The sequence below is a fragment of the Podarcis cretensis genome (genome assembly GCF_951804945.1).
Source record: "Podarcis cretensis genome assembly, chromosome: 5".
Lineage (NCBI taxonomy): Eukaryota > Metazoa > Chordata > Lepidosauria > Squamata > Lacertidae > Podarcis > Podarcis cretensis.
This window is the reverse complement of record NC_137174.1, coordinates 2847361-2874007: the sequence shown is the minus strand read 5'-3', so window position 1 is coordinate 2874007 and position 26647 is coordinate 2847361. Positions and strand designations below refer to the sequence as shown.

General features: G+C 41.7%; 1 protein-coding gene across 1 annotated transcript in view; it reads left to right on the top strand.

Moving 5' to 3' along the window:
* ATXN10 (ataxin 10) overlaps positions 1 to 26373 on the top strand; it is an 87793-nt gene extending 61420 nt beyond the window's left edge. Inside the window, exons 10-11 of the mRNA XM_079975294.1 lie at positions 6882 to 6945; positions 26037 to 26373. Of these exons, the coding sequence (XP_079831420.1) occupies positions 6882 to 6945; positions 26037 to 26227 (255 nt within the window). The 3' untranslated portion in view covers positions 26228 to 26373. The remainder of the gene's footprint in view (positions 1 to 6881; positions 6946 to 26036) is intronic.
* Positions 26374 to 26647: the final 274 nt, after the last annotated feature.

The window sequence follows — 26647 nt, the reverse complement described above, 5'->3', positions numbered from 1 at the left end:
CAAGGACACTGCAGTTAGTGTGTGTGTGTGTGTGTGTGTGTGTGTGTGTGTGTGTGTGTGGATCACTTGTGGAAACTGTAATAAAGTCCAATCATAATTGCAATAGGATGTAGGGTGTGTCATTCTGGGAAGTTGCCACTACTTGGGTGGTTGTGGTGCTGAGATCTCTGCTTCAGTCTGCAAGTGAATCTTGGGAATTGCAACCTCAGCATGAGATCAGCAGAGAGAGAGAGAGAGAAATCTTCTATTACATACACTCCTTACAAAGACCACTTCAACTTTTCTTATCTCAACGCTATTTTAAACAAATTAAGTAAGGTGTCTGTACCGTTGATTGCATAAGTTGACCTGATTCTTATCTAAGGCACTTAAGTACTGTATGTGCTAAACACTAAAATTAAAACTAAAGGGCAGTTGACCCTTCAAAGTTAGACATTCTTTTCTCAAATACTTTATATAGAATTATATTGTTCTGCTTTATAAGTAATGATTTTTCTACATTGGAAATCTTTTTGACTCCGTAGAAGAATTATCATGTATAACAGAGAGTTCTTAGGAACTATGCTACTCAAGTTTAGGTTCAGCATAAATCTGCTTTCATGGCTATATTTAAAGAACACTTTAAAGACCCTTCCCCTCTGCAGGGAGGTGGGACCGATTCGGATGGTCTGCCCCCGCCACTTAATGGATCCAAATGTTTTCCAGAGAGTGGTAGGGGATGCTTTATCCCATGTTGATGGCCTTTCAGCTGATTCTCTGGTGGTCCGCTGGAATGCGGAGTTAACCAGGGCTATTGACTGTTTGGATTCAAAGCGCCCTCTCCAATTGCATGGGGCCCGGCTGCCCCGTGGTTTTCCATGGATCTGAGGGCAATGAAACAATCGCTGAGATGGCTAGAGTGCCGATGGCAGATAACTCATTCTGAAGCTGAGTGGACACGGGTTAGAGCTCAATGTCGAGCCTACCAAGTGGTGGTAGTGACGGCGAAAAATACTTTCTTCACCGTCTCTTTGCATCTGCAGAAAACAGCAGCAGGAGATTCTTTCAGGTGGTTCGCAATTTAGCGGAACCACCTACTACTACATCCTGCAGTGATTCTGAAATTTTTTTTTGCAGATAAAGTCACTCAGATTCGGGAATAGGTAGACTCCACCATGGGAGCAGGGCTGGGGCGGGATAGTGCTAGAGTCCTGTCTAGTCAAGTTACGTGGGATCAGTTCCAATCTGTTACCTCCGAGGATGTGGACAGGCTGCTTGGACTAGTGAAACCGACCACCTGTCTCCTTGATCCTTGCCCATCCTGGCTTATAAAAGCTAGCCGGGAAGGACTGGGTGATGGGCTTCGTGGGGTGGTGAATGCTTCTCTCTGTGAAGGAGCCTTCCCAGACCCACTGAAAGAGGCGGTTATCAAACCGCTTCTTAAAAAACCATCTTTAGATGTGGCCAATATGGCCAACTATCGCCCAGTCTCAAATCTTCCATTCTTGGGCAAGGTGATCGAGTGTGTGGTTGCTGAACAACTCCAGGCACGCCTGGAAGAAGCGGACCATTTGGATCCCTTCCAGTCGGGATTCAGGCCTCATCATGGGACTGAAACTGCCTTGGTCGCGCTGGTTGATGATCTCCGGCGGGGTAGGGACAAAGGTGAGAGCCGTTTCCTAGTGCTGCTGGATCTCTCAGCGGCCTTTGACACCACTGACCAAAACATCCTTCTGGACCGTCTAGAGGGGCTGGGAGCTGGGAGCACTGTTATACCGTGGTTCAGCTCCAACTTCCTGGGCCATGTTCAGAAAGTGGTGTTGGGGGATGAGTGTTCAGACCCCTGGGCTCTCACTTGTGGGGTGCCTCAGGGTTCTGTCCTCTTCCCCATGCTTTTCAACATCTACAGGCATCCGCTGGGAGAGATCATCAGGGGGTTTGGTTCACCAGTATGCAGATAATACCCAGCTCTACCTCTCTTTCAAATCAGAACCAGTGAAGGCGGTGAAGGTCCTGTGTCAGTGTCTGGAGGCGGTTGGAGGATGGATGGCGGCTAACAGATTGAGGTTGAATCCTGACAAGACAGAAGTACTGTTTTTGGGGGACAGGAGGTGGGCGGGTATGGAGGACTCCCTGGTCCTGAATGGGGTAACTGTGCCCCTGAAGGACCAGGTGTGCAGCCTTGGAGTGATTCTGGACTCACAGCTGTCCATGGAGGCGCAGGTCAGTTCTGTGTCCAGGGCAGCTGTTTATCAGCTCCATCTGGTACGCAGGCTGAGACCCTATCTGCCCGTGGACTGCCTCACCAGAGTGGTGCATGCTCTGGTTATCTCTCACTTGGACTACTGCAATGCACTCTATGTGGGGCTACCTTTGAAGGTGACCCAGAAACTACAACTAATCCAGAATGCGGCAGCTAGACTGTTCACTAGGAGCGGCTGCCAAGACCACATAACACCGGTCTTGAAAGACCTACATTGGCTCCCAGTACGTTTCCGAGCACAATTCAAAGTGTTGGTGCTGACCTTTAAAGCCCTAAACAGCCTTGGTCCAGTATATCTGAAGGAGCGTCTCCAACCCCATCTTTCTGCCCGGACACTGAGGTCCAACGCTGAAGATCTTCTGGCGGTTCACTCGCTGTGAGAAGCCAAGTTACAGGGAACCAGGCAGGGGGCCTTCTTGGTAGTGGCACCCACCCTGTGGAACACTCTCCCACCAGATGTCAAAGAGAAAAACAACTATCAGACTTTTAGAAGACATCTGAAGGCAGCCCTGTTTAGGGAAACTTTTAATGTTTAGTAGACTATTGTATTTTAATATTCTGTTGGAAGCTGCCCAGAGTGGCTGGGGCGGGATATAAATAATAAATTATTATTATTATTATTATTATTGTTATTATTATTATTATTATTATTATTATTGGAATGGTAGGCTCTTACATTCTCATTACAAAACATTTGAAGCTGTGTGAAGAGCAAGTTCTTTTTTCAAATAAGAAAATTAAATATGAAATGCTGTAAACAAAATAATACAAAACTGTAAGGTGCATATAGTTCAAGAGCACATCTTTTTTTCTTTGTTTGTGAATGCAGCCTGAGAAGTCACTTCTCCAGTCTCCTATTGCCAACATTACAGATGATAATGCTGACTCCCCCCAAAAAAATGAAATGTATTTTTAATGCATGAATGTCTGTATCTCATTATATAATTTTTCATAGTATAAGAAATAACAGTTATTCCACACAGTGAAATATTATTCAGGCAGGTCTCACTGTAACCAACAGCTGCTTTCCCCAGCTTCAGTCCTTTAGTGGCTCAGATAACTGGAAGGCCAAGACGTGCGCTTTGTGTCAGGGTTTGCTACCCTGTAAGCTGTGCTGCACCCCTGAATTCCAGTGTTCATGTTTAGTTACTGTGCTGCAGTAATAATGCTCATCACAGTCATCTCAGATGGGGTTGGTAGTGTTTATGCAGTCAGTAAGCTGAAGCTGGTTCTCTAAATCCACACAAGTAAATTACGTTTTCAAAAATGCTTTTTCAAAGAATGAATGAGAGCAATGTGAGAACAAGATTAGATGTGATGTTAATTAGGTCAATGCAGTTAACATGCACATTTTCATATGCAATAGTAGCAGCCAAAAGGAAGACTAAGCAACCATATAAGCATCCTTGAGCTCCTTGATGAAAGGACAAGTAAGGTAAAAAGAAGGAGAAATTCTGAATTATGCCAAAGTACATGAATAAAAATCAATAAAAATACATAGCTAACTGAGGTTCTCCCCCCCCCCAACAAAAATCTTTGCTATGCCAATGCTGAAGTAGTAGAGGGAAAGATTGTCAGTAGATTGAGATTAAGGAATGGGGGAAGTTAGTAATAAGAAAAAGAAGGGTGTCCTCAATATTCTCAATGAGTGTGAACTCATTTTCTAGCTTTCTTTTGAGTGTATTGAGCTCTGTTTAACTTAATGACATTTTACATAAGTAAAGTCAGCTTAAATTTCAGTGGGATATCTGTTGTAAGACATTAATACAATTGTGTCACTAGACGGCCACTTTTATTGAATGACACTTTAAATATATATAGACTTCGCAGGGAAAAGGTCAAAATTATCGTTACATTTGCAGGAGAGAAAAAGTTCCCCCCTCATATGTATATATTTAAATGTTTCATAGTGTCAGTAGAGCAACACAATTTTTAAGTATGGTAGAGGCAATGATCATAGTTTTGCTTTCAATGGGTGGGCATGGGGCTTCCTGCTGTGGCTGGGAAAGAATCTCTGCTACTTACGCCATCCATCTCGTATGGGACGTATATGTCACATCAGAGCCTTTGCCATTCCAGCATATGTATGCCCTGGGAAAAAGAGCCACAAGTATTTCAGCAGTTTTGCAGGATGTGGTAGCTTCCAATAATAGACTTGTTTGCCACAAGCCACAGTGCCATATATTATAAGCCAACATGCCTGTACCCTAAGCTCTGAGATCTTTAAACAGCAGGGAATAAATGCCCCATCTTTCTTTGGGTTAGACATGAATTTGCACCTTGCCTTTGTGTGGGGACAATATCCCACATATAAAGCTAACGACAGCAGGTTGCCCACCTCTAATAACAGGCTAACTGGAAGCTGCTGTGGCTCATTGGATGTCCAGGCTGGTTCACTTGGCATGAAAAACTGGAACTGAAGTTAGAGCAGGGACTTCTGTCTTTGCAAAGTCCCTCCACCCCAAGCCCTCAGTTACAAGATCAGGCAACATTTGCAACAGGGATACAGCACAACACCTTTTTGTGGGGCCCTGCTTGTCCATGTGACAGGCTTCAAGAGGGAAGCCACAGTTTATAGTTGTCTTTGTAAACCCAGGCCAGAAATCCTACCATTTTTGTCTCTTAAAGACACTTTTGTTTGTACACAGTTGTGTGCATGTACAAGTGTGCCAAGAAAAACAAGGCTTGCAAATGCTAAAAGGGGATTTGTTTTTTAATCAAAAGGAGCAAGGCAGTGTAAGCCCCTGATCCTTCCTCTAACACATTACTGTCTCTTTGCAGGTGAGCGGTGCTTCATATATGTTGGGCGAGGCAGGTATTTCCCTCTGGCGCAGGGCTTGGGAGGGGGCTGGGCTGCCCAGGCCTCCTTTCCTCTCTCTCTAGTGTGGCATGATGCGCGACTGACCAAGGCCCGAGTCAAGCAGGGAAGCCCAAGGCTGAGAGAGAGGTGCCTGCAGAAGGTCACCCAGTGAGGGCACGGATGAAGTGAAATTCAATGGAGGATTCTGGATTGGGAACTAATTCTCTAAACCACTGTAATATGTAGTGTGATTGGAAATGGGAATGGGGCGGGGAATAGTAGCTATGAGTGATATGTATATTGTGGAAGGCATTTAATGACAGCCCTGCCCTGCCCCAACCTATGGTGGGGAGGTATTGTTTTGGTTCATGATTAAGTAATAATATGGGACGCACTGTGGTTTACACCACTGTTTCCATCCCAAGCAACCAGCAAGCCGCTTGGGCTTGCTGATCAGAAGGTTGGCAGTACGAATCTGTGCGACAGGGTAAGCTCCCATTGCTCGGTCCCAGCTCCTGCCAACCTAGCAGTTTGAAAGCACGTCAAAGTGCAAGTAGATAAATAGGTACCGTTCCGGTGGGAAGGTAAACAGTGTTTCCGTGCACTGCTCTGGTTCGCCACATCACCCAGAAAAACTGTCTGCGGAAGTGGACAAACGTCGGCTCCGTCGGCCAGTAAAGCAAGATGAGCGCCGCAATCCCAGAGTCGTTTGCATCTGGACTTAACTGTGAGGGATCCCTTTACCTTTACCTTAAGTAATAATAATAATAATAAAGCCATTTCACAGTAGTGAGGGTTGGGAATGGCTTTTGTTTTTTATATTAAAACTGACAGCACTGCAGATCACATGCTGAATCCTTAGACCTGTTATATGTAATGAAACGAACCCTTGTAGTGTTCACTTATCATTGTTGCCCAAATCTCCATTAGAAATTGACTTACTTCTGATGTATACTTTCTGGAATGAAAACTGTCTGAATTGGTAATTACTGTGTCAAAGAGAGCTTTGCACCTAGAGTTGGCATGCCTAGGCATATCCAAATGTTTTAAAAGGATATTGCTATACTTTTGTTGTAGGAGACTAGTTTAAATAGTGTATTGTGATGTTTTGGGTAGTTGCAAGTTTGGTTTTAGTTGTGCATGCATTGAGATTGTTTAATCTGAAATTGAGTGATTATTTAATTTCTGAACCGCTTAATATATAAAAAACATCTCTTAAGCACTATATAGAGATAAATAAATAGGCTACAATAAAAGAACTGTTGGAATTAAAATATTTTCTAGAGTTTGTATGGCAGGGGTTTGGCCCTTTCAAAGCAGCTTGAGTTGGCTTAGAATGCTTGAGAGGCCACCACATCAGAACCCCTTCAGAAGGGGTTTGCTTCAAAAGCGAAGAATTTAATACATGCTGTGCTAATTTTGCTATCAACACAAGGATTTTGGCTTGACAAACAGAACAATCCTTCTCTCTCCCCCCCCCCCCGCCTTCTCCTGTGCTCTGTTATGGGGGTTCTCTAACCTCCCCAAGCCAGGGGAGGAGAGAAACACCATTTTGTTCATGGAAGTCCTTGCATGGGATTCCACTAACAGAACTCATTAACTGAATCTGGCCTAAAGTATAGATGTAACACCTTGCCAAACCAGCTTCACATCATTAGTTTTAAATATTGGATTGTGGCCAATTGTTAGGCATTGTGTCTGAATACATACATCATAGTTAACCATGGTTCTCGCTGGATAAATGTATACAAAACCTATCCATTTAGGAATGGGTTATGTTTGTGTATTTTTACCCACCAAGGAGAAATATTTTATAAAATATTTTTTATTTTCTTACAGGTTTATGATCTAGATGGCATCCCGTTGATCCTGGATAACTGCAGCATTGATGACAATAATCCTTGTATCCTTTCAATAACTTTCTAAATTAATAAATGATTACTCCTTCTGACGTAATTTGAGCTGGAGGTGGGGTTGTAGATGTGAATGCTTTGGGGATAACGTGTCTTGTCCTTCTGCCTCAAAGTATCTTAAAACTCCCGTCTAGAGAAAACATTACTTCAGTTGTAAAGACTTCAGAGAGACATAGCACAGTCCTAGCCCACTTCCCCTCAATTGGTGGCTTGTGGGTCGGTGGTCAGTAAGAAGCAACAGCCAGTTCTTCCGCTGACAGTTCAACGTAGCATCCAAACAGGGTGTTGCAGAGCCCTGGTAGCTTGGGATCCAAAATCCCATAGAAGGGTCCGTTCCTCGGGTCTTTCAGCCATTCCCAGAGCTACAAACAAACAAAGAGCAAGGAAACTTTCCTTCAATCCTGGCTGCTGTGAGCTGGCAGGGTTTGGAATGTAGTGGTGTCCCTGCCACTCCAATCCAGTGAGACCTTGGCTTAGAATTCTTCTGCCCAAAGGGCAATCCTATACATAACAACTCAAAAGAAAGTCCCATTGAATCCAGTGGAACCTTTGTGGGAGTGGGAATAAGCATTGGCCTATTTTAACTTCCTCTGGATTCTATCCCAGGTTGTCAGAGTTGACTGCTGACTCTAGTGTTCTGGTATACTCATTTGTTAACCTTTTACCACCAGTACTAAACCTACATTATAATTTCTACTGCCTATTTTAGGAAAAATTATAGCTTGCATCAGAAAAGGGTTATTGTCATATTTATTTTAATTTTTAATTTTTAACACGAAAAGAATAATTACACTTTTATTAAAAGACCATCAGTTTTCATTTTGCATAACATATTTTAAATATTTTTCTGTGTGTTTTTTGGCTGTCTATGTTGTACTGTATTATGAGATCAGAATATCATAAAATACTATGCAAACAAGTTTGAGGGGGTGAAACACAAAACACTGAGGCTGCTATTTTTTTGGCTGGGGTACCAAATTGACAGAGAGGTTTAAATCTTTTAACTAAATACAAAAATGGCCTCTTTTGAAGTGGAGAAACTACATTATTTTTAGTCTTAAAACAAATGGGCCTGGTTGAACATTATCTCGTGTTCTCTAACTTTCTGAATATCCCAGAATCATTGTTGTCACTTTAGATTACGGATTGTAATGGAATCTAACCAAATTTGGTCATTGTAGCTAGTCTTGAAGCTTTTGCTTCAACTGACATCTGACCAGTCAGCTGAAATGAACAGGTAGATGAGTTAGTAAGCAGCTCATCAGTTTTACATACCTTATTAAATCTGACCAGTGGAAAAAATATTTTCAACTCGTATATCTGGTATTATCTGATGAAAGAACAATAGATATTTCTGTTGTTAGGACTGGTGGAGAAATTCCAGTGGAACCACCACTAAGAAAGATGGCTGTTGGTTATTAAACTTTGTTGTTTTTGAAAGTGAGTATGCAGTAAATAATCTGCCTTGTAAATATTGTGTGTAATATTTAATTATTATGACTAGCCAGTAAAGCCCTCAGCCTAGCATCCATTGTATTCTTCAAAATGATATCACAAAAATTTCGGTTTAATCCCAGAATAAAAGGGAAGGGAAAATTAATAGTAGAGACAATCACCTGCATGAAAGAAATGGTGGAAATAAGCAAAATCATCCTGAGAAATCTCATGAGTCTTATTGACTTCCTTCTGGGGACTACTCAGAAGTGAGGTTTTTCGAAATTCTTACGCAGTTCCTTGAAAAATCTTTAAATTTTTACATATGAGAGTTCCCAAAATTTGTTTTGGGTTTAGCTCTGGGCAGAATTCTTGTGGCAACTTTAGAGAGGTTTAACTGCTCTTCAGATGCTACAAGGATGGAGAATACTTTCTGGTATTGGTGACATAGTGTGGTACTACCAGTATGGTTTGTGAATAAATTCTAATGATGGAATAAAAGGAGAAGCACCGTCTTTGGAGGAATTAGAATATTATTTCTTATCTCTGCCTTTCTCACACATGCATATACATATACGTATATGTATGCACCCACACACTTTTGTTAATATTTAACATTTCAAACTGATTCATAGTCCTACATCATTGTGAATTCTGTTACTGCAATATACGCCGTAGATACCGAATATTTTTCTATGGGTAGCTTCTTTCAGACGCCCAACAGGCCTCAGCCAGAAGTCCGTGTTTAGTCCAGGCAGCAACCATTTTGCATGCATTCAGTTGAAGGGGGCAGGGTGGAACTTACCACTTATGCCTTACAACTGACATTTCCTATAACCTGGAAACGCAGCCCCTTCAAACGGGGGGTTGCCTGTACCGTCAGTCCCATGCTATGGAACCCTCTTCCAGCAGAGATATGGCAGGCATTTCTTGACTTCCAGATGTCTCTTGATGCCTTTTATTCCTTCTGACAGGCCTATGCAGTTGTTTAAAACCTTTTGACTAGCCTGTCATTTTATTTCTATTTTTCGTGGTTTTTATATTTTATTATACACATATTGTTGTACACCGCCTTGATTTTTTGTTGTTGACAGGATAGTGTATATAAATGCATTTATAAATAAAAAGGTAAAGGTAAAGGTACCCCTGCCCGTACGGGCCAGTCTTGACAGACTCTGGGGTTGTGCGCCCATCTCACTTAAGAGGCCAGGGGCCAGCGCTGTCCGGAGACACTTCCGGGTCACGTGGCCAGCGTGACATCGCTGCTCTGGCCAGAGCCAGAGCCAGAGCCAGAGCCGCACACGGAAACGCCGTTTACCTTCCCGCTGGTAAGCGGTCCCTATTTATCTACTTGCACCCGGAGGTGCTTTCGAACTGCTAGGTTGGCAGGCGCTGGGACCGAGCATCGGGAGCGCACCCCGCCGCAGGGATTCGAACCACCGACCTTTCGATCGGCAAGCCCTAGGCGCTCAGGCTTTAACCCACAGTGCCACCTGAGTCCCTTATAAATAAGTAATAACAAATCTCCCAGGTTTCTACATATGGCAGCAACTGAGGCTAGTGGCTAAACTATCCATCTTTCTGACCAAAGGCACTGAGCTGAATTCAGTTTGGATACTATGAGGGCCACAAATTATTTGAATTTGCCTCAGAGTGCAAAGGAAGTTTTCAGTTGAGTTAGAAAGTGAGCCCTACTCTCTTGCAGTGCAGTGTTTATTCCACCAGTTCATCCCAGTCAGTCTGTTAAATGTTGGTAAAACTTTAAATGCAATGCATTTTTTAAATATTTCATTTATGTTGCAACCAGCTTACTCCCAAACCTCTTCTAAAAAGAAAATTCCAGCATTAGAAGGGAGAAACAGGGGCTATTTACTGTATAGGAATCCCTGGAACTACTTTAGAGCAGATAATTACAGGAGTGTAGTCTGAGTGATCTTGTATTCACTTCTTGTGTTAGGTAGTGAGAAAAGGTTCTGATGATAATATGCCATTTAACGTTTGATGAAAATAAGTGGCTCTTTGACTCCAAAGACCTTTATAGTAAAGCTTCTGTGTTATGTTAACATCAGCTTGGCAAGTCCTCTTGCGACCAAAATGTCGGTAATATTTGGAGAGGAAAAAGCAGGGCTGCCTTTGTGGGTGATCATTCAACTGGCTACTTAGGAGACAAAATTGGCATCGTTTGTGAAAGGAAAACCTGTGGTTTCTCTTATGCTCTCCTATTGCAATGGCGGTGGTTTATCCACACATACAGACCCTTTAGTTTGGATAAAATACTGAAAATATAAATGCGAGGTAATTTTTACATATACCCATTTGAAGAACATTTTCTGTCATTATATTCAGTCTGACAGTCATCTCAGAGGTAGATTCAAAATACTTTTGACCTCATGGCAACGGTTAGTATAATTGTGGCTTATGAAACCTCAGGTTAAATCTAGGAGAAATCAAGTTGCTATGGTCTATAACAATGGCAGTTTGTTTTGTGTCATGCCAGGAAAGACTTTCTTGGGGAAACCGATGAGCATTTCATATTTAAAAGTGTAGCTTGAGATGGGCCTCATGCTGTGAAAACAATCCATGCTGCTGAGGAGAGCAAAGTGATTAAGTTCTGAAGGAGTGAACTATAGTAGCTACCACAAAACAGACAACTAATAGAATACAGTAGCTTTAAAATGGTGATCAAATATGAATTATAAGTACTTTTATTTGACAACAGCTATGTTTTCATAGATTTGTACCCATTGGGGAAAAAAATATTCATTTGTTTATATTGTTTCTTACAAAGTATAATGTAAATAACAAAAATAATACATTTGATGTGCATCTTCAAGACACAAACTGGCTCTTTGCTGAGGAAGGCAAAATAAATGGGGATAGTTTTAGCTTTCACATTGGGATTTTAAGCCAAGCATGCACAGTTTTCAACTCTCGAAACCAAACAGAGTACACACCAGCCCCACCAGGGGCTTATGAAACCTTTTCCGTTTGCTGCCTATCTGGGATTGCAAAAGCAGCAGTGTTGCTAAGCCCCTGGCAAGCCACAATTCACTTCTATGGGCTGCATTTGGTTTGTGGGCTGGAAACCTAGTAGGCTTGTTCATAACTTAGTTGAGAACCATTCTAGTATTAATTCTTCAAATATTTGAGTACCATTGTGGTTCCCCCACCCAGAAAGTATTTTGCTGCCCCCCCAGTCCCCCAATAAAAAAAATTAATTAAAAATGCTTTTACTAGATGTCTAACTGAGATACTGTGAAGCCAAAAGCTTTTTGTGCTCCCCCAAATGTGTCCATTCTTTTTAAGAAGTTGTTGTTGTTGTTTTTATTTTTAACAATGTGTAAAAAAAAAGAAAAAAAGAAAAAGCTAATGGTATGCAGCCCCCAGAGAGATAGCTTAAGGCCCTTGGCCCAGAAATGGTTGGTCACATATATTTTAAGGAATGTTTTGGCTGGTTAATCTTTTTTTTTAACTGCTTGATTCATCAAATACAACTAATTTTATGTAAATGTATGAAATAGCATGCTAATCATTATACATTAACAATATTATTTGAAATTAACTGTGCTTTCACCCAATCTATCTGTAATTAAACAATATCATTTCATTTGTTTTAATAATTAAGGTCAACAAATGCCAGAGGATCCAATTGATTTACTACTTGCTAATGTTTATTTCTACTTCCAAAACATATATAGATTCACTTCATTCTCTCATTCCATTAAGATATAAACAAACTCTCATTTTAGGTAAAAGTATTAGCATTTTGTCTACCTTTCCCTGGCCCTGATTATGTTTGACATTTCTTTCTTTTTAAAAATATAGTTTTATTAATTTCCAATGCAGTGGTACCTCGGGATGCGAACGGGATCCGTTCCGGAGCCCCCTTCGCATCCCGAATGGAACGCAAGATGCGACGGCGTGTGCACAGGTCACGTTTCACCTCTACCACGCATGCGCGGGATGTCGTTTTGAGCGTCTGCGCATGCGCGAGCAGCAAAACCCGTAAGTAACGCACTCCGTTACTTCCGGGTTGCTGCGGAGCGCAACTCGAACGCACTCAACCCGAAGCGCATTCAACTCAACCTGAGGTATGACTGTATATGACAATTACAAAAAAACAATAAAAAATACAAAAACAAAATTCCAACTCTCCCACCTCCAGGACTGACCAATCTAGTTAATTTTGCCAAAGTCCAGTCTGCGATTTGGGTAGCTGCCATTCTTCAGGGTTATCAGTAAAGTATTTTTTAAATGGATGCCATATTTCAACAAAATCATCTACATCATTTGTATTATACAATGCATGTAATTTCTTTCTTAATTTTTTTCTGATACAGCAGTAGACCATATATTCTGTCTTCAACGAGAGATACACAGATGTTCCAATTCTGTGTCACTAGTAGGCATGCTACAGAAAAATAGTTCTGTAACATAAAGGTCAGATTTCCTTTATTTAAAAAATAGTTAAGAATCCCAAACTTGTGGCACATTTTGTAAACACCCATTATTCTAGATTCTTTCCAAGATAGCGGGACCGTTGCCATTCTTAGAATGCTGTTAAACAACCTGCCCATATGGGGATCAATGTTTCAGAAAAAAATCTTATAAAAGATACCTGGCAGAACATCTATACCATGTTTGCCATTTCTTGATATTGAATTACTTGTTATTTTTTATTTGTATATTTGCATACTTTCATAACATTGGTGTGTATTGTAGTGTTAAAACTGAAGGAATTGTGAGAACCTACAATTTATTTTAACAAAACCCTACACTATCACGAATCCCTGCGGCGGGGTGCGCTCCCGCTGCTCGGTCCCAGCGCCTGCCAACCTAGCAGTTCGAAAGCACCTCCGGGTGCAAGTAGATAAATAGGGACCGCTTACCAGCGGGAAGGTAAACGGCGTTTCCGTGTGCGGCTCTGGCTCGCCAGAGCAGCGATGTCACGCTGGCCACGTGACCCGGAAGTGTCTCCGGACAGCGCTGGCCCCTGGCCTCTTAAGTGAGATGGGCGCACAACCCCAGAGTCTGTCAAGACTGGCCCGTACGGGCAGGGGTACCTTTACCTTTACCTTTTACACTATCATTAAAAGAAAAGCCCTCTTAATATTTTCATTTCTTTTACTATCACCTGCCCTAATGGTAAAGTTGGTGGCCCCACGCTCATAGGTTTGGAACCAAAACGGGAGCACTGAGAAGCAAGGTGAGAGCACCAAGATTTTCAGAAATACAAAAGTAAATCCCCACATCCTGCAACAGCCAAATGTGGACAGAGCCTGCTTGTTGTAACACTAGCACTTACAGAATGTTCCATGTTAGTTGGAAAGGGAAAACAGGTGGAGAGGAAATTGATTTGTGTGAATCCCTAACACTGTGGTTCTCAAAAGGTGCACCACAACCACCACAGGAGAGGATGTGGCAGGAAGATTCACGGACACTCAAAGAAACATTAAAGCATTTCAGTGTAGGATCATATCGTATCGTATTGTATCATATCGTATCAAAATGTGTTTTGACCAAACGTGTGGAGAGTTTTGACCAAACGTGATCCACCTGGAGGAGGAACCGGCAAGCCACTCCAGTATCCCTGCCAAGAAAACTCCATGGACAAAGACAACAGGCATATAAAAGTTATGACACTGGAAGATGAGCCCCTCAGGTCGGAAGGTGTCCAACATGCTACTGGGGAAGAGCGGAGGACAAGTACAAGTAGATCCAGAGCTGATGAAGCGGCTGGGCCAAAGCCGAAAGGACGCTCAGTTGCGGATATGCATGGAAGCGAAAGGAAAGTCCAATGCTGTAAAGAAAAATATTGCATAGGAACCTGGAATGTAAGAACCATGAACCTGGGTAAGTTGGATGTGGTCAAAAATGAGATGGCAAGAATAAATATTGACATCCTGGGCATCAGTGAACTAAAATGGACGGGAATGGGTGAATTCAGTTCGGATGACCATCATATCTACTACTGTGGGCAAGAAACCCGTAAAAGAAATGGAGTGGCCCTCATAGTCAACAAAAGAGTGGCGAAAGCTGTAAAAGGTAAAGGTAAAGGTACCCCTGCCCATACGGGCCAGTCTTGACAGACTCTGGGGTTGTGCGCCCATCTCACTTAAGAGGCCAGGGGCCAGCGCTGTCCGGAGACACTTCCGGGTCACGTGGCCAGCTTGACATCGCTGCTCTGGCGAGCCAGAGCCGCACACGGAAACGCCGTTTACCTTCCCGCTGGTAAGCGGTTCCTATTTATCTACTTGCACCTGGAGGTGCTTTCGAACTGCTAGGTTGGCAGGCGCTGGGACCGAGCAGCGGGAGCGCACCCCGCCGCAGGGATTCGAACCGCTGACCTTTTGATCGGCAAGTCCTAGGCGCTGAGGCTTTAACCCACAGCGCCACCTGCGTCCCTTGGCGAAAGCTGTACTGGGATGCAATCCCAAAAATGATAGAATGATCTCGATACGAATTCAAGGCAGACCTTTTAACATCACAGTAATCCAAGTTTATGCACCAACTACTGGCGCTGAAGAAACTGAAATTGACAAATTCTATGAAGACTTACAAGACCTTATAGAAGTGACACCAAAGAAGGATGTTCTTCTCATTATAGGGGATTGGAATGCTAAAGTAGGGAATCAAGAGATAAAAGGAACAACTGGCAAGTTTGGCCTTGGAGATCAAAACGAAGCAGGGCAAAGGCTAATAGAGTTCTGTCAAGAGAACAAACTGGTCATCACAAACACGCTTTTCCAACAACACAAGAGACGACTCTACACGTGGACATCACCAGATGGGCAGCATCGTAATCAGATTGATTATATTCTCTGCAGCCAAAGATGGAGAAGCTCTATACAGTCAGCAAAAACAAGACCTGGAGCTGACTGTGGCTCAGATCATCAGCTTCTTATAGCAAAATTCAAGCTTAAACTGAAGAAAGTAGGAAAAACCACTGGGCCGGTAAGATACAATCTGAATCAAATCCCTTATGAATACACAGTGGAAGTGAGGAACAGGTTTAAGGATTTAGATTTGTTGGACAGAGTGCCTGAAGAACTATGGGTGGAGGCTCGCAACATTATACAGGAGGCAGCAACGAAAACCATCCCAATGAAAAGGAAATGCAAGAAAGCAAAGTGGCTGTCCAACGAGGCCTTACAAATAGCAGGGGAGAGAAGGCAAGCAAAATGCGAGGGAGATAGTGAAAGATACAGGAAATTGAATGCAGATTTCCAAAAAATAGCAAGGAGAGACAAGAAGGCCTTCTTAAACGAGCAATGCAAAGAAATAGAGGAAAACAGCAGAATGGGAAGAACCAGAGATCTGTTCAAGAAAATTGGAGATATGAAAGGAACATTTCGTACAAAGATTACCATAATAAAGGTCAAAAGTGGTAAGGACCTAACAGAAGCAGAAGACATCAAGAAGAGGTGGCAAAAATACACAGAGGAATTATATCAGAAAGATATGGGTGGCTCGTACACCCCAGGTAGTGTGGTTGCTGACCTTGAGCCAGACATCCTGGAGAGTGAACTCAAATGGCCCTTAGAAAGCACTGCTAATAACAAGGCCAGTGGAAGTGATGATATTCCAGCTGAACTATTTAAAATTTTAAAAGATGATGCTGTTAAGGTGCTACACTCAATATGCCAGCAAATTTGGAAAACTCAGCAGTGGCCAGAGGATTGGAGAAGATCAGTCTACATCCCAATCCCAAAGAAGGGCAGTGCCAAAGAATGCTCCAACTATCGCACAATTGCACTCATTTCACACGCTAGCAAGGTTATGCTTAAAATTCTACAAGGCAGGCTTAAGCAGTATGTGGACCGAGAACTCCCAGAAGTGCAAGCTGGATTTCGAAGGGGCAGAGGAACCAGAGACCAAATTGCAAACATGCGCTGGATTATGGAGAAAGCTAGAGAGTTCCAGAAAGACATCTACTTCTGCTTCATTGACTATGCAAAAGCCTTTGACTGTGTCGACCACAGCAAACTATGGCAAGTTCTTAAAGAAATGGGAGTGCCTGATCACCTCATCTGTCTCCTGAGAAATCTCTATGTGGGACAAGAAGCTACAGTTAGAACTGGATATGGAACAACTGATTGGTTCAAAATTGGGAAAGGAGTACGGCAAGGCTGCATATTGTCTCCCTGCTTATTTTACTTATATGCAGAATTCATCATGCGAAAGGCAGGGCTGGATGAATCCCAAGCCGGAATTAAGATTGCCGGAAGAAATATCAACAACCTCAGATATGCAGATGACACAACCTTGATGGCAGAAAGTGAGGAGGAATTAAAGAACCTTTTAATGGGGGTGAAAGAGGAGAGCGCAAAATATGGTCTGAAGCTCAACATCAAAAAAACGAAGATCATGGCCACTGGTCCCATCACCTCCTGGCAAATAGAAGGGGAAGAAATGGAGGCAGTGAGAGATTTTACTTTCTTGGGCTCCATGATCACTGCAGATGGTGACAGCAGTCACGAAATTAAAAGACGCCTGCTCCTTGGGAGAAAGGCGATGGCAAACCTAGACAGCGTCTTAAAAAGCAGAGACATCACCTTGCCAACAAAGGTCCATATAGTTGAAGCCATGGTTTTCCCAGTAGTGATGTATGGAAGTGAGAGCTGGACCATCAAGAAGGCTGATCGCCAAAGAATTGATGCTTTTGAATTATGGTGCTGGAGGAGACTCTTGAGAGTCCCATGGACTGCAAGAAGATCAAACGTATCCATTCTTAAGGAAATCACTGGAGTGCTCACTGGAAGGACAGATCGTGAAGCTGAGGCTCCAGTACTTTGGCCACCTCATGAGAAGAGAAGACTCCCTGGAAAAGACCCCGATGTTGGGAAAGATGGAGGGCACAAGGAGAAGGGGACGACAGAGGACAAGATGGTTGGACAGTGTTCTCGAAGCTACAAACATGAGTCTGACCAAACTGCGGAAGGCAGTGGAAGACAGGAGTGCCTGGCGTGCTCTGGTCCATGGGGTCACGAAGAGTCGGACACGACTAAACGACTAAACAACAACAACGGCTTCCTAGATGTCCCATGATCATATTCTAAGGCAGCTGTGTTCTGTGTTTTGTTTTCCAATGTATGTCTTATCAATTAAAAATTCATTGTGGCACGAGCAGATTTTTATTCTGAAAGTGTGGCCCAAAGGAAAAAGTTTGGAAGCCACGGTCCTAACAGGCTAGCTGCCTGCAACAGGGAGCGAGGAATTGTCAGCCACATTTAGCTGTAGGTCCCACTAGAACCGAAATATTGTTTGTTAACAATTTTTGCCCAACTGGCATGTTTATGTAGGTGGTAGAGAGTGTTAATGACATAAATAAATTAAAGTGACATTTCACAACTCTGCATATTTCTGGATAAAGCAACTGAGTGCAAAATGCATTGTTGCATGTTGTATCACATTCAGTTATTCTGATTCCATGGATTTTCATGACAGTGTTTAAACACTGACAATTAATTGCATATGTTCCCATCTGGAGATAGATATATAATAACTCTTAAAACTGAATATCTTAGGCATGGAATGTTTTTGGCTTTACATTGTCCAAGAGTGTGATTTTTTTTCTTCTCCTTTTTTAAACCCAAAGGATTTTTAGTTGCATATAAATTATAGGTTTCTATTAAAAATGCCACTTAAAAATATGGGCAGCCTCTGTAGCAAGAATGTATGTGCCACATACAAGCTAGCATTATACATTTGAATTTAGTGCCTGCTTTTACAAAAAAAAAAATATTTTCTAAAAGTAGACATTTATAAATTTGACAGACTTTCAAAGAAAGCCTAATAGGTGCCTTACTTATGAGCTTTAAAATACTTAATTGTCCTAAGGTGTAATAATGAAACTCCTTCCATTTTTTTAAAAAAATTAATAATCACAAGTCACTGCTTTGAGCTGACATTCTGCTTTTGAAGCACATGATATAAGAGCGCCTGCCTTAGGAGACTGCGCTTCTGAGGCTTTGTCATAGTAAGCTGCCTTAGGTGAAGATTAAAAGCCTTAAAAACACTAAGGTGCTCCAAAGCACTTTTAAATGTAATGTGCCCCCCACCTCCAGTTGTACCAACTTTCAGGTTGCATTTGTGTCCCCTCCTTTACCTGTTTATATTCAATACATTTGTGGCAGCTCTACATAACTATGATTCTGCCAAATCCTGTCGTTGTACCCACCTTGTAGTTCGGTGACTCTGTGATTCGAGGCAAAATAGGAAATTTTTTTTGCTGTGGAATGAAAAAAGGAGAGAAAGAACAAGGAAACCAAGGGGGACAACCTGCTGATGAGTTCTGAGTTTTGGGGAGGTATAAGTTTGGGGTAGTTGGTGGCGCTGTGGGTTAAAGCCTCAGCGCCTAGGACTTGCCGATCGAAAGGTCGGCGGTTCGAATCCCTGCGGCGGGGTGCGCTCCCACTGCTCGGTCCCAGCGCCTGCCAACCTAGCAGTTCGAAAGCACCTCCGGGTGCAAGTAGATAAATAGGGACCGCTTACCAGCGGGAAGGTAAACGGCGTTTCCGTGTGCGACTCTGGCTCGCCAGAGCAGCGATGTCACGCTGGCCACGTGACCCGGAAGTGTCTCCGGACAGCGCTGGCCCCTGGCCTCTTAAGTGAGATGGGCGCACAACCCCAGAGTCTGTCAAGACTGGCCCGTACGGGCAGGGGTACCTTTACCTTTAAAAGCACTCTGTGCAAGCTTGGAAGTACTTCTCTCCCTAGGCTGAGTTCTTGTGAGGTCACAACACATAATTAAGTCATAGGGAGGAAAAGACAAAGAATGGAGGGGGGAGTTGTAGCAATAACAGGCACAACCTTTTATTGGGTGAAGAATTCCTGGAAGATGGAAAATAAATGGGTTATGTGGAGATCCACTCCATGTGCACCCTGGCTGTCATTTGCTTGCAGTGGAGGTCAGTTCAGTGCCTAATTCCTTTATTTTTAAAGAGCTGGGGCTTTAATCTGTGTGGGAGACGGGCATCGCTCTGTCAGGTTTTCTTCTTAATTTTCCATGTCTGGGGAGGGTACATTCTCATTTATCAATATGCCTTCGCACTCTTCAGCCACAAAATGGAGCCCATGTCCTTTAAATAGGGAGGGATTGAGCAGTCTCATTCAGCAATAGTTTCAGTTTCACTGGTGCTCAGAGGTCTGTCCTGTTCTCTCTCTCTCTCTCTCTCTCTCTCTCTCTCTCTCTCTCTCTCTCTCTCTGTGTGTGTGTGTGTGTGTGTTTAAAGAACACATTAAAACTCTGCCTTTAAATTGTATGGATTTTATACACATTTTTATATAAAATTTGCATTTTTCAATTATTTTCAGTGCATTTCCCCATTAAACTATGCATTTTGTGCATTCTATTTACATAAAATATGGATTTCTGTACACACTTAGTAAACACTGAAACCACATCACAAAATCTGGCAAACTGTGTAATCTGACTGCGAAGTTGTATTCTGATCTTTAGGCAAGTTCCGGCTTGTTGCATTGGGCCAGTCAGCTGTTTAAAGCAGGCCTAACTAATTCCTTCTCCCTCCCTACCTCTAAAGGAGTTGTGGATATGAGAGTTGTGACTCTTTCCTACTTGCCAGGTGGTATCAGGCGCTGGGTTGAGCTGTTTTTAGGACTTCCTTAACCCTTGCAATATTATGAAGATTTCATTTCCCTTCACAGATGTACTCAATCGGGTCATGTTGACTGGGTGTTACATCAGCCCTGCTTGGTGTGAAACTAATGGGCAAATGAATGTCCCAAAATTTGTGCTCGCTAAGGAAAACAGGGCAGGGCAGCATTTGTAGGATAAAATCAGTGGAAGGGGGTGGAAGCTTGATCCTAACGGCACCCACTGGTTCTCCTAGGTTACTTTAAGTCATAGAGCTGGAAGGGACCCCAGGGGTCATCTGGCCCAACCCCCTGCAAGGCAGGAATCTCAATGAGATCATACCTGGCAGGTGCCCATCCAAGCTCTGCTTCTAAACCGCCAAGGAAGGAGAGTCCACTACCTCTCATGGGAGTCTGTGCTACTATCAAGCAGCTATTACTGTCAGAAGGTTCTTCCTGGTTTTTTGTGGAAATCTCCTTTCTTACACAGTGGTACCTCGGGTTAAGAACTTAATTTGTTCTGGAGGTCCGTTCTTAACCTGAAACTGTTCTTAACCTGAAGCACCACTTTAGCTAACGAGGCCTCCTGCTGCCGCTGTGCTGCTAGAGCACGAATTCTGTTCTCATCTTGAAGCAAAGTTCTTAACCCGAGGTACTATTTCTGGGTTAGCGGAGTCTGTAACCTGAAGCGTCTGTAACCTGAAGCATCTGTAACCCGAGGTACCACTGTAACTCCATTGGTTCAGGTCCTACAATCTGGAGCAGGAAAAAACGAGCAGTCCTTGCAGTCCAGCTGTGAGAAAATTGATTTGGGGAGCATTTCAAGGGGAACACCAGGCAGTTCACCACCCTCTGCCAGTCTATATACTTTTGTACTGGAGTATCTCACACTTTTTAAATTGAAGGTATAGTTAATACCAGCTCTTATTTTAAAGGAAGTGTGGCCATGTGGGGGCATTGGTTAAGTTTTCCACCAACCCCCCTCCCTGGGTGCTATTTGTGCTCTAAGATCCTGCAGTGTGAACATTGAAGAGCACAAAATTTTCAGTGGGAAACTAGCACCAGATCTCAGTCTGGATGGGGGAACTGCATGTTTGCCTGATGGAAAACACGAACACTTGCATGTGCGCGCACACACAGGAGCTGTCTTTTTTCAGCTGAGTCTTTAGGAAAGTGGTATCTTTAGCACTTTATAGGCTGAGATTGGGAATGCAATGGAAGGGTTGTGCAAAATCTGAGAAAATCTAATTGAAATCCGTAAGACTTGGCATCAAGTAAATATTCATAGGATTTTACTGTAAAATATGTAAAATTGTAATTGAAGACACAGAACTGAACTAATTTTTTTTTTTGGGGGGGGGCTTTCCTATATTTTTTCATAGGAGATCCAAGTGATTACCTTGTCATACCTTCCCCCTGTGTATCTGAAGAAGTGTGCATGCACACGAAAGCTCATACCAAAAACTAACTTAGTTGGTCTTTAAGGTGCTACTGGAAGGAATTTTTTTATTTTGTCTTGACCTTGTCATATGATTAACATAATTCTGCGTACTGCAGTGCTATGCATTTGTATGGTTTTCTAGAAATGTAAAGCAAACCTGCAAAATTGGGTTTGCTGTGATTACTGTGTTTTGTTTTATTTTGTGAGGTTTGGCAACCAATGGGCTCATGCTCCTATTTGTAGTAACTATGGAAACTTTAGAAGCGCTCTCTTTCTAAGGCTGATTACACAATAAAGTGCTTAAAGTGTTGGTCGGATTATGGACTTCAGAATATGTTCAATTTTCCATCTGTCTTTTGGGTAAGAACAAGAGGGTAATGTGAATATTAATTGGGGACTCGCTTTAATCTCTCGCGACACTTAAGTCTGTATGGGTCTGCATCCAGCCCTCCAGAAGTCTCAGGCTCACTCAGCATGTTAAGAGCAATCATACATATTCATGACTCCATTGCGAGAGGGCGCTAGGGAAGGAGAAAGCTGTGAGCAAGCTGCGGCACACAAACCTTCCCCCAAGCAGGCAATATAGGAAAAGGGGGATATGACAAACACAGAAGCCATGTGACACTTTATAATTCATATCATGGATTTGTTTTGTTTATAGCACTTGTATTGTTCAATCACACTCTACAGCAGTATACTTTAATTGTAATTTAATTTTAATATCTCTGCCCTTGCAAATGTTTGAAGACACTCTTAATTAGCGGGCCAGTTCATGAAGTTGATGTTCTCTACATGGTGGTCTTTTTTTTAAAAAAAAATAAAAGTTCATTGGCATAAACACATACAGAATACACTAAACTTGAAAATGCTCTGTTAAAACAATGAGAATCCATATTGATGTTTATATTGATAACCTGCTTTTTCCAACCCTTTGTTTAGTTACTGAGAGCCCCTGTTAGGGCCCCAATGCACTGGACTGGAGAGTGGGTCACTCTCTTATAATTAAAACTATATTATTTGGTACTCATGTTTATATTGTGGGTGCAATAAACCCTTTTGGATTGTCCTAACATGGCAAATATCCTCAATGGTCTTAATTTTTCATATTTAAAGCAGACAATTGTACATTACAACCAGCTTTTAAAGAAACAACTTCCTAGCATTCTTTCTTCCAGAAAGCTATACTCAAGTCAATCAAATGCTAATAATGTGCTGCTGAGTGCCATGTGACCATAATTAGAATCTGTGACACTTGGAGATCACTATCCTTTTCTGCCAAGTTGACAGTATGGTACAGCTCTCTGAAAAGGTCTTCATGTTCTCTGTGCTAGTAGTGAATAAAATCGGTGGAGCTCTGCTTCAAATCTGTTCCTGAATTAACATATTGCCAAAATAGCATTAGCTTGGGTAAACTAGCACTGTGTTACTTTCCACTGCCAGACTACATGGCTGTCTTTGTTTCCCTCCTCTGCATTATATCCATCTACTTATCTTTCCTCATTTTGTTAATTAGGACAAATATCTGGTCATAAACAGTTGTGTTTCATGCTTTGGTCTGAGGTTGTTTGAGGGAATTCACGGTAAAAATAAGTAGTCTAGTATACTCAAAGATCCAACTTCAAACTAGGCTTTTCTTGTTTATTAAATTTACATGGGATACACAGCAGTGATCCATGTTGACCAATACTCCTCCATACTTTTCTAGTCTTCACTCTTCTGACTGGTATTCTTGCCACACCCAGACTCCAGACAGCTCTGCTTATGCCCTGCAGGTGAATGGCCATGTGGAACTTAGCAAGAAACTATGAAGGATACAAGTAAATTATGCACAGCTTTCTCTTGTATGTGAAGCTACATGTAGCAAATAATTGGTGCCCTGCAGGCATTTTGTTCTTGCATGGAGAGTTGGAATTCCTTGTCTCCTCTGTAGGTGTTTTTGAGAGCAATTACATTTTGTGACATAACACCTTGCTTGCAGCATTTAAGCAAATAGTTTTAATGGAATGCTCAGGATGTAGTTTATTGATGATGATGGAAATTATTAAACCTGGATCTAACATTTGCCTGAAACTTTGCTTGAAGGGAGACCACCATGAAAGAGGAATGGATCATTGCAGGGTATCCTAGCTCTAAGTGTCTTCCAAAACCAGTAGTTATAGTTTGGTGACTTTAAAAAGGTAATTCATTTTTCATTTTACAGAAGCAACACATGTCAAGAAATAACTTAAATATTATAAACAAAGTACAACCAGTAATGCTAAAATATAAATATACATGATAGAACGTATTAAAATATGGAAAATATGCTTGCAGGCTTCCCATTGTCATCTTATTCACCACTGGGAACAGAATTCCAGACTAGTTGGGCCTTTGGCATGACCTAACAGGCTCTGTTTATGTTTATGCTATTAAAAATATAAGGGGTGGTTAAGGACAACTATGAGAAATGTTGGTCAGAAATTAAGAGAGACTTAGAAAGCTGGACAAGATTGAAACTTTCCTTGTTAGGCCGAATCGCTGCTATAAAGATGAATGTATTGCCAAAAATGCTGTTTTTGTTTCAAACTTTGCAAATTGTGGACAAGACAGAGTGCTTTCGGAAGTGGCAGAGAGATATTTCTAAATTTGTCTGGCAGGGCAAAAAGCCCAGAATTAAGTTTAAGATATTAACTGATGCGAAAGAAAGAGGGGGCTTTGCCCTGCCAGACTTAAGGTTGTACTATGAAGCCGCAGCTTTCTGCTGGCTAAAAGATTGGCTGCTTCTCGAAGACACTGATGTATTGGATTTGGAAGGTTTTAATAATGCTTTTGGTTGGCATGCATATTTATGGTATGACAAGGTTAAGATCAATAAGATTTTCAAGAACCATATTGTCAGAAAAGCAGTGTTTAATGTCTGGACAAAATACAAAGACTTATTGGAAAACAAAACTCCAAGGTGGCTTTCACCATTGGAAGCTAAGGCTCGGAAAAGACTCAATATGGAGGCCAAATGGCCGAAGTATTGGGAAATATTAGAAAAAGATGGAGATAATTGGAAATTGCAGAGTCAGGAGAAAATGAAAGATAAAGTGCGAGATTGGCTACACTACGCTCAGATTAAAGAAGTTTTCAAACTTGATAAAAAGTTAGGATTCCAGGTGGAAAAATCGAAGCTAGAAACGGAATTGTTAGAGCCTAAGACTAAGGTACTTTCAAAAATGTATAACTTGCTGTTGAAGTGGAATACACAAGATGAAACGGTTAAATCGGCTATGATAAAGTGGGCACAAGACATTGGATATAACATTATGTTTGAGGACTGGGAGAGGTTGTGGACTACTGGGCTGAATTTTACTGCATGTAATGCCTTGAAAGAAAATGTTATGAAAATGATATATAGATGGTACATGACCCCAGTCAAATTTGCAAAAATATACCACTTGTCTGATAATAAATGTTGGAAATGTAAAGAAAATGAAGGAACATTCTTTCACCTCTGGTGGACTTGCCCTAGAGTGAAGGCTTTCTGGGAAATGATATATAATGAGCTGAAAAAGGTATTTAAGTATACCTTCCCTAAGAAACCAGAGGCCTTCCTTTTGGGTATTGTCGGCCAGAACGTGTTAAAGAAGGACCGAACATTTTTTATGTACGCAACAACAGCAGCAAGGATACTTGTCGCTAGGCATTGGAAAACTCAAGATCTACCCACACTGGAAGAATGGCAGATGCAACTGATAGACTATATGGAACTGGCTGAGATGACTGGCAGAATCCGAGACCTGGGAGAAGAGACGGTGGAAGAAGACTGGAAGAAATTTAAGATTTATCTACAAAAATATTGTAAATTGTATGAATGTTAAGAAGGATGCGAGAGTATAAACAACTTGGCACCATTAAGCTAGATGAAGTGAATTACGAAGATAAGCTAAATTTAAGAAAGGATAAAAAAATTTGGAAGTTGTAGGTTATATTTAAATTCTTTAAGATTTGAATAAAGGATAGTTAAAATCAGAGATATAACATTGGAAAAGTAGATAATAAGAATAGAAATAAGGGGATAAATTTGCTGGGGGAAAAAATTATAAACAGGAACGCAGGAGCGGGAGATGTGAGGGAGTCCAAAGAAGTGAAGAGAATTATGTCAAGAGATGTTATATTGTATTGTTTATTGGTATTGTAATTTTAAACAAAACTGTTAATAAAAATTATTAAAAATATATATATATAAGGGGTGGTGGTGGGGAGATTTTGGTCTGGATGCATTTTTCTTACACCTAATTTCCTGCATTAAAACCTTCTTCCATACTAGGTTCATGTTGAATATTTTGGTCACACATTTGATTTTAACAATAATTCTGTACATAGTCATGAGAGCTTCAACTTTGTCCTTCATAGCAGTGGCATACACGTAGCTGAGTACAGGACCATGGCCTGTTTTTCTGATATCTGTGAACTGACATTCCCTTAACAGACTTTTGGGTGGTTAAAGTGACTTTTGTAAATGACAATATGGATTTAATCAGTCTGTTTAATTTATTGAAATACAAGTATTTGTAACATGTGCCGCATATTATATACATTAACTGGAAATGAACATGGGATAAATTCCTTAACTCTTTTCAACAGTTGTAAGCCAGTGGGCAGTATATACAATTCGCAACCTCACGGAACAGAATGAAAGAAACCAAGAACTCATTGCACGGATGGAGCAGCAGGGACTGGCTGACAATTCTGTCCTGGAGAAGATGGGATTGAAAGTTGAGAAACGAGATCAGAAGTTGATTTTGAAATCCAGTGGAAAGACACCACATCTATAAGCAAACTGAATGGTTTTCATCTGTTTTGCTGTAAAATAGACTCTCAACCAGATTGTTGGCATTATTTCTTACCAAAATCAAAGGTTAATTTTAAACCTTCCTAGATTGAATAAAATGTTAGTACCAAATAAACTGCAAATCCCAAATTATGGATACCTGGCTGATAATTTTTTCACTCTTTTGTTCCATTAATTAAAAATACAATGTATCTACCAAACTAATTCATAGCTGCTAGATGCCTGGAGGCGGTTGGAGGATGGATGGCGGCTAACAGATTGAGATTGCATCCGGACACGACAGAAGTATTTCTCTTGGGGGACATGGTGTGGGTGGGTATGGGGGACTCCCTACTCATAGCTGTCCATGGAGGTGCAGATCAATTCTGTGTCCAGGGCAGCTGTTTACCAGCTCCATCTGGTA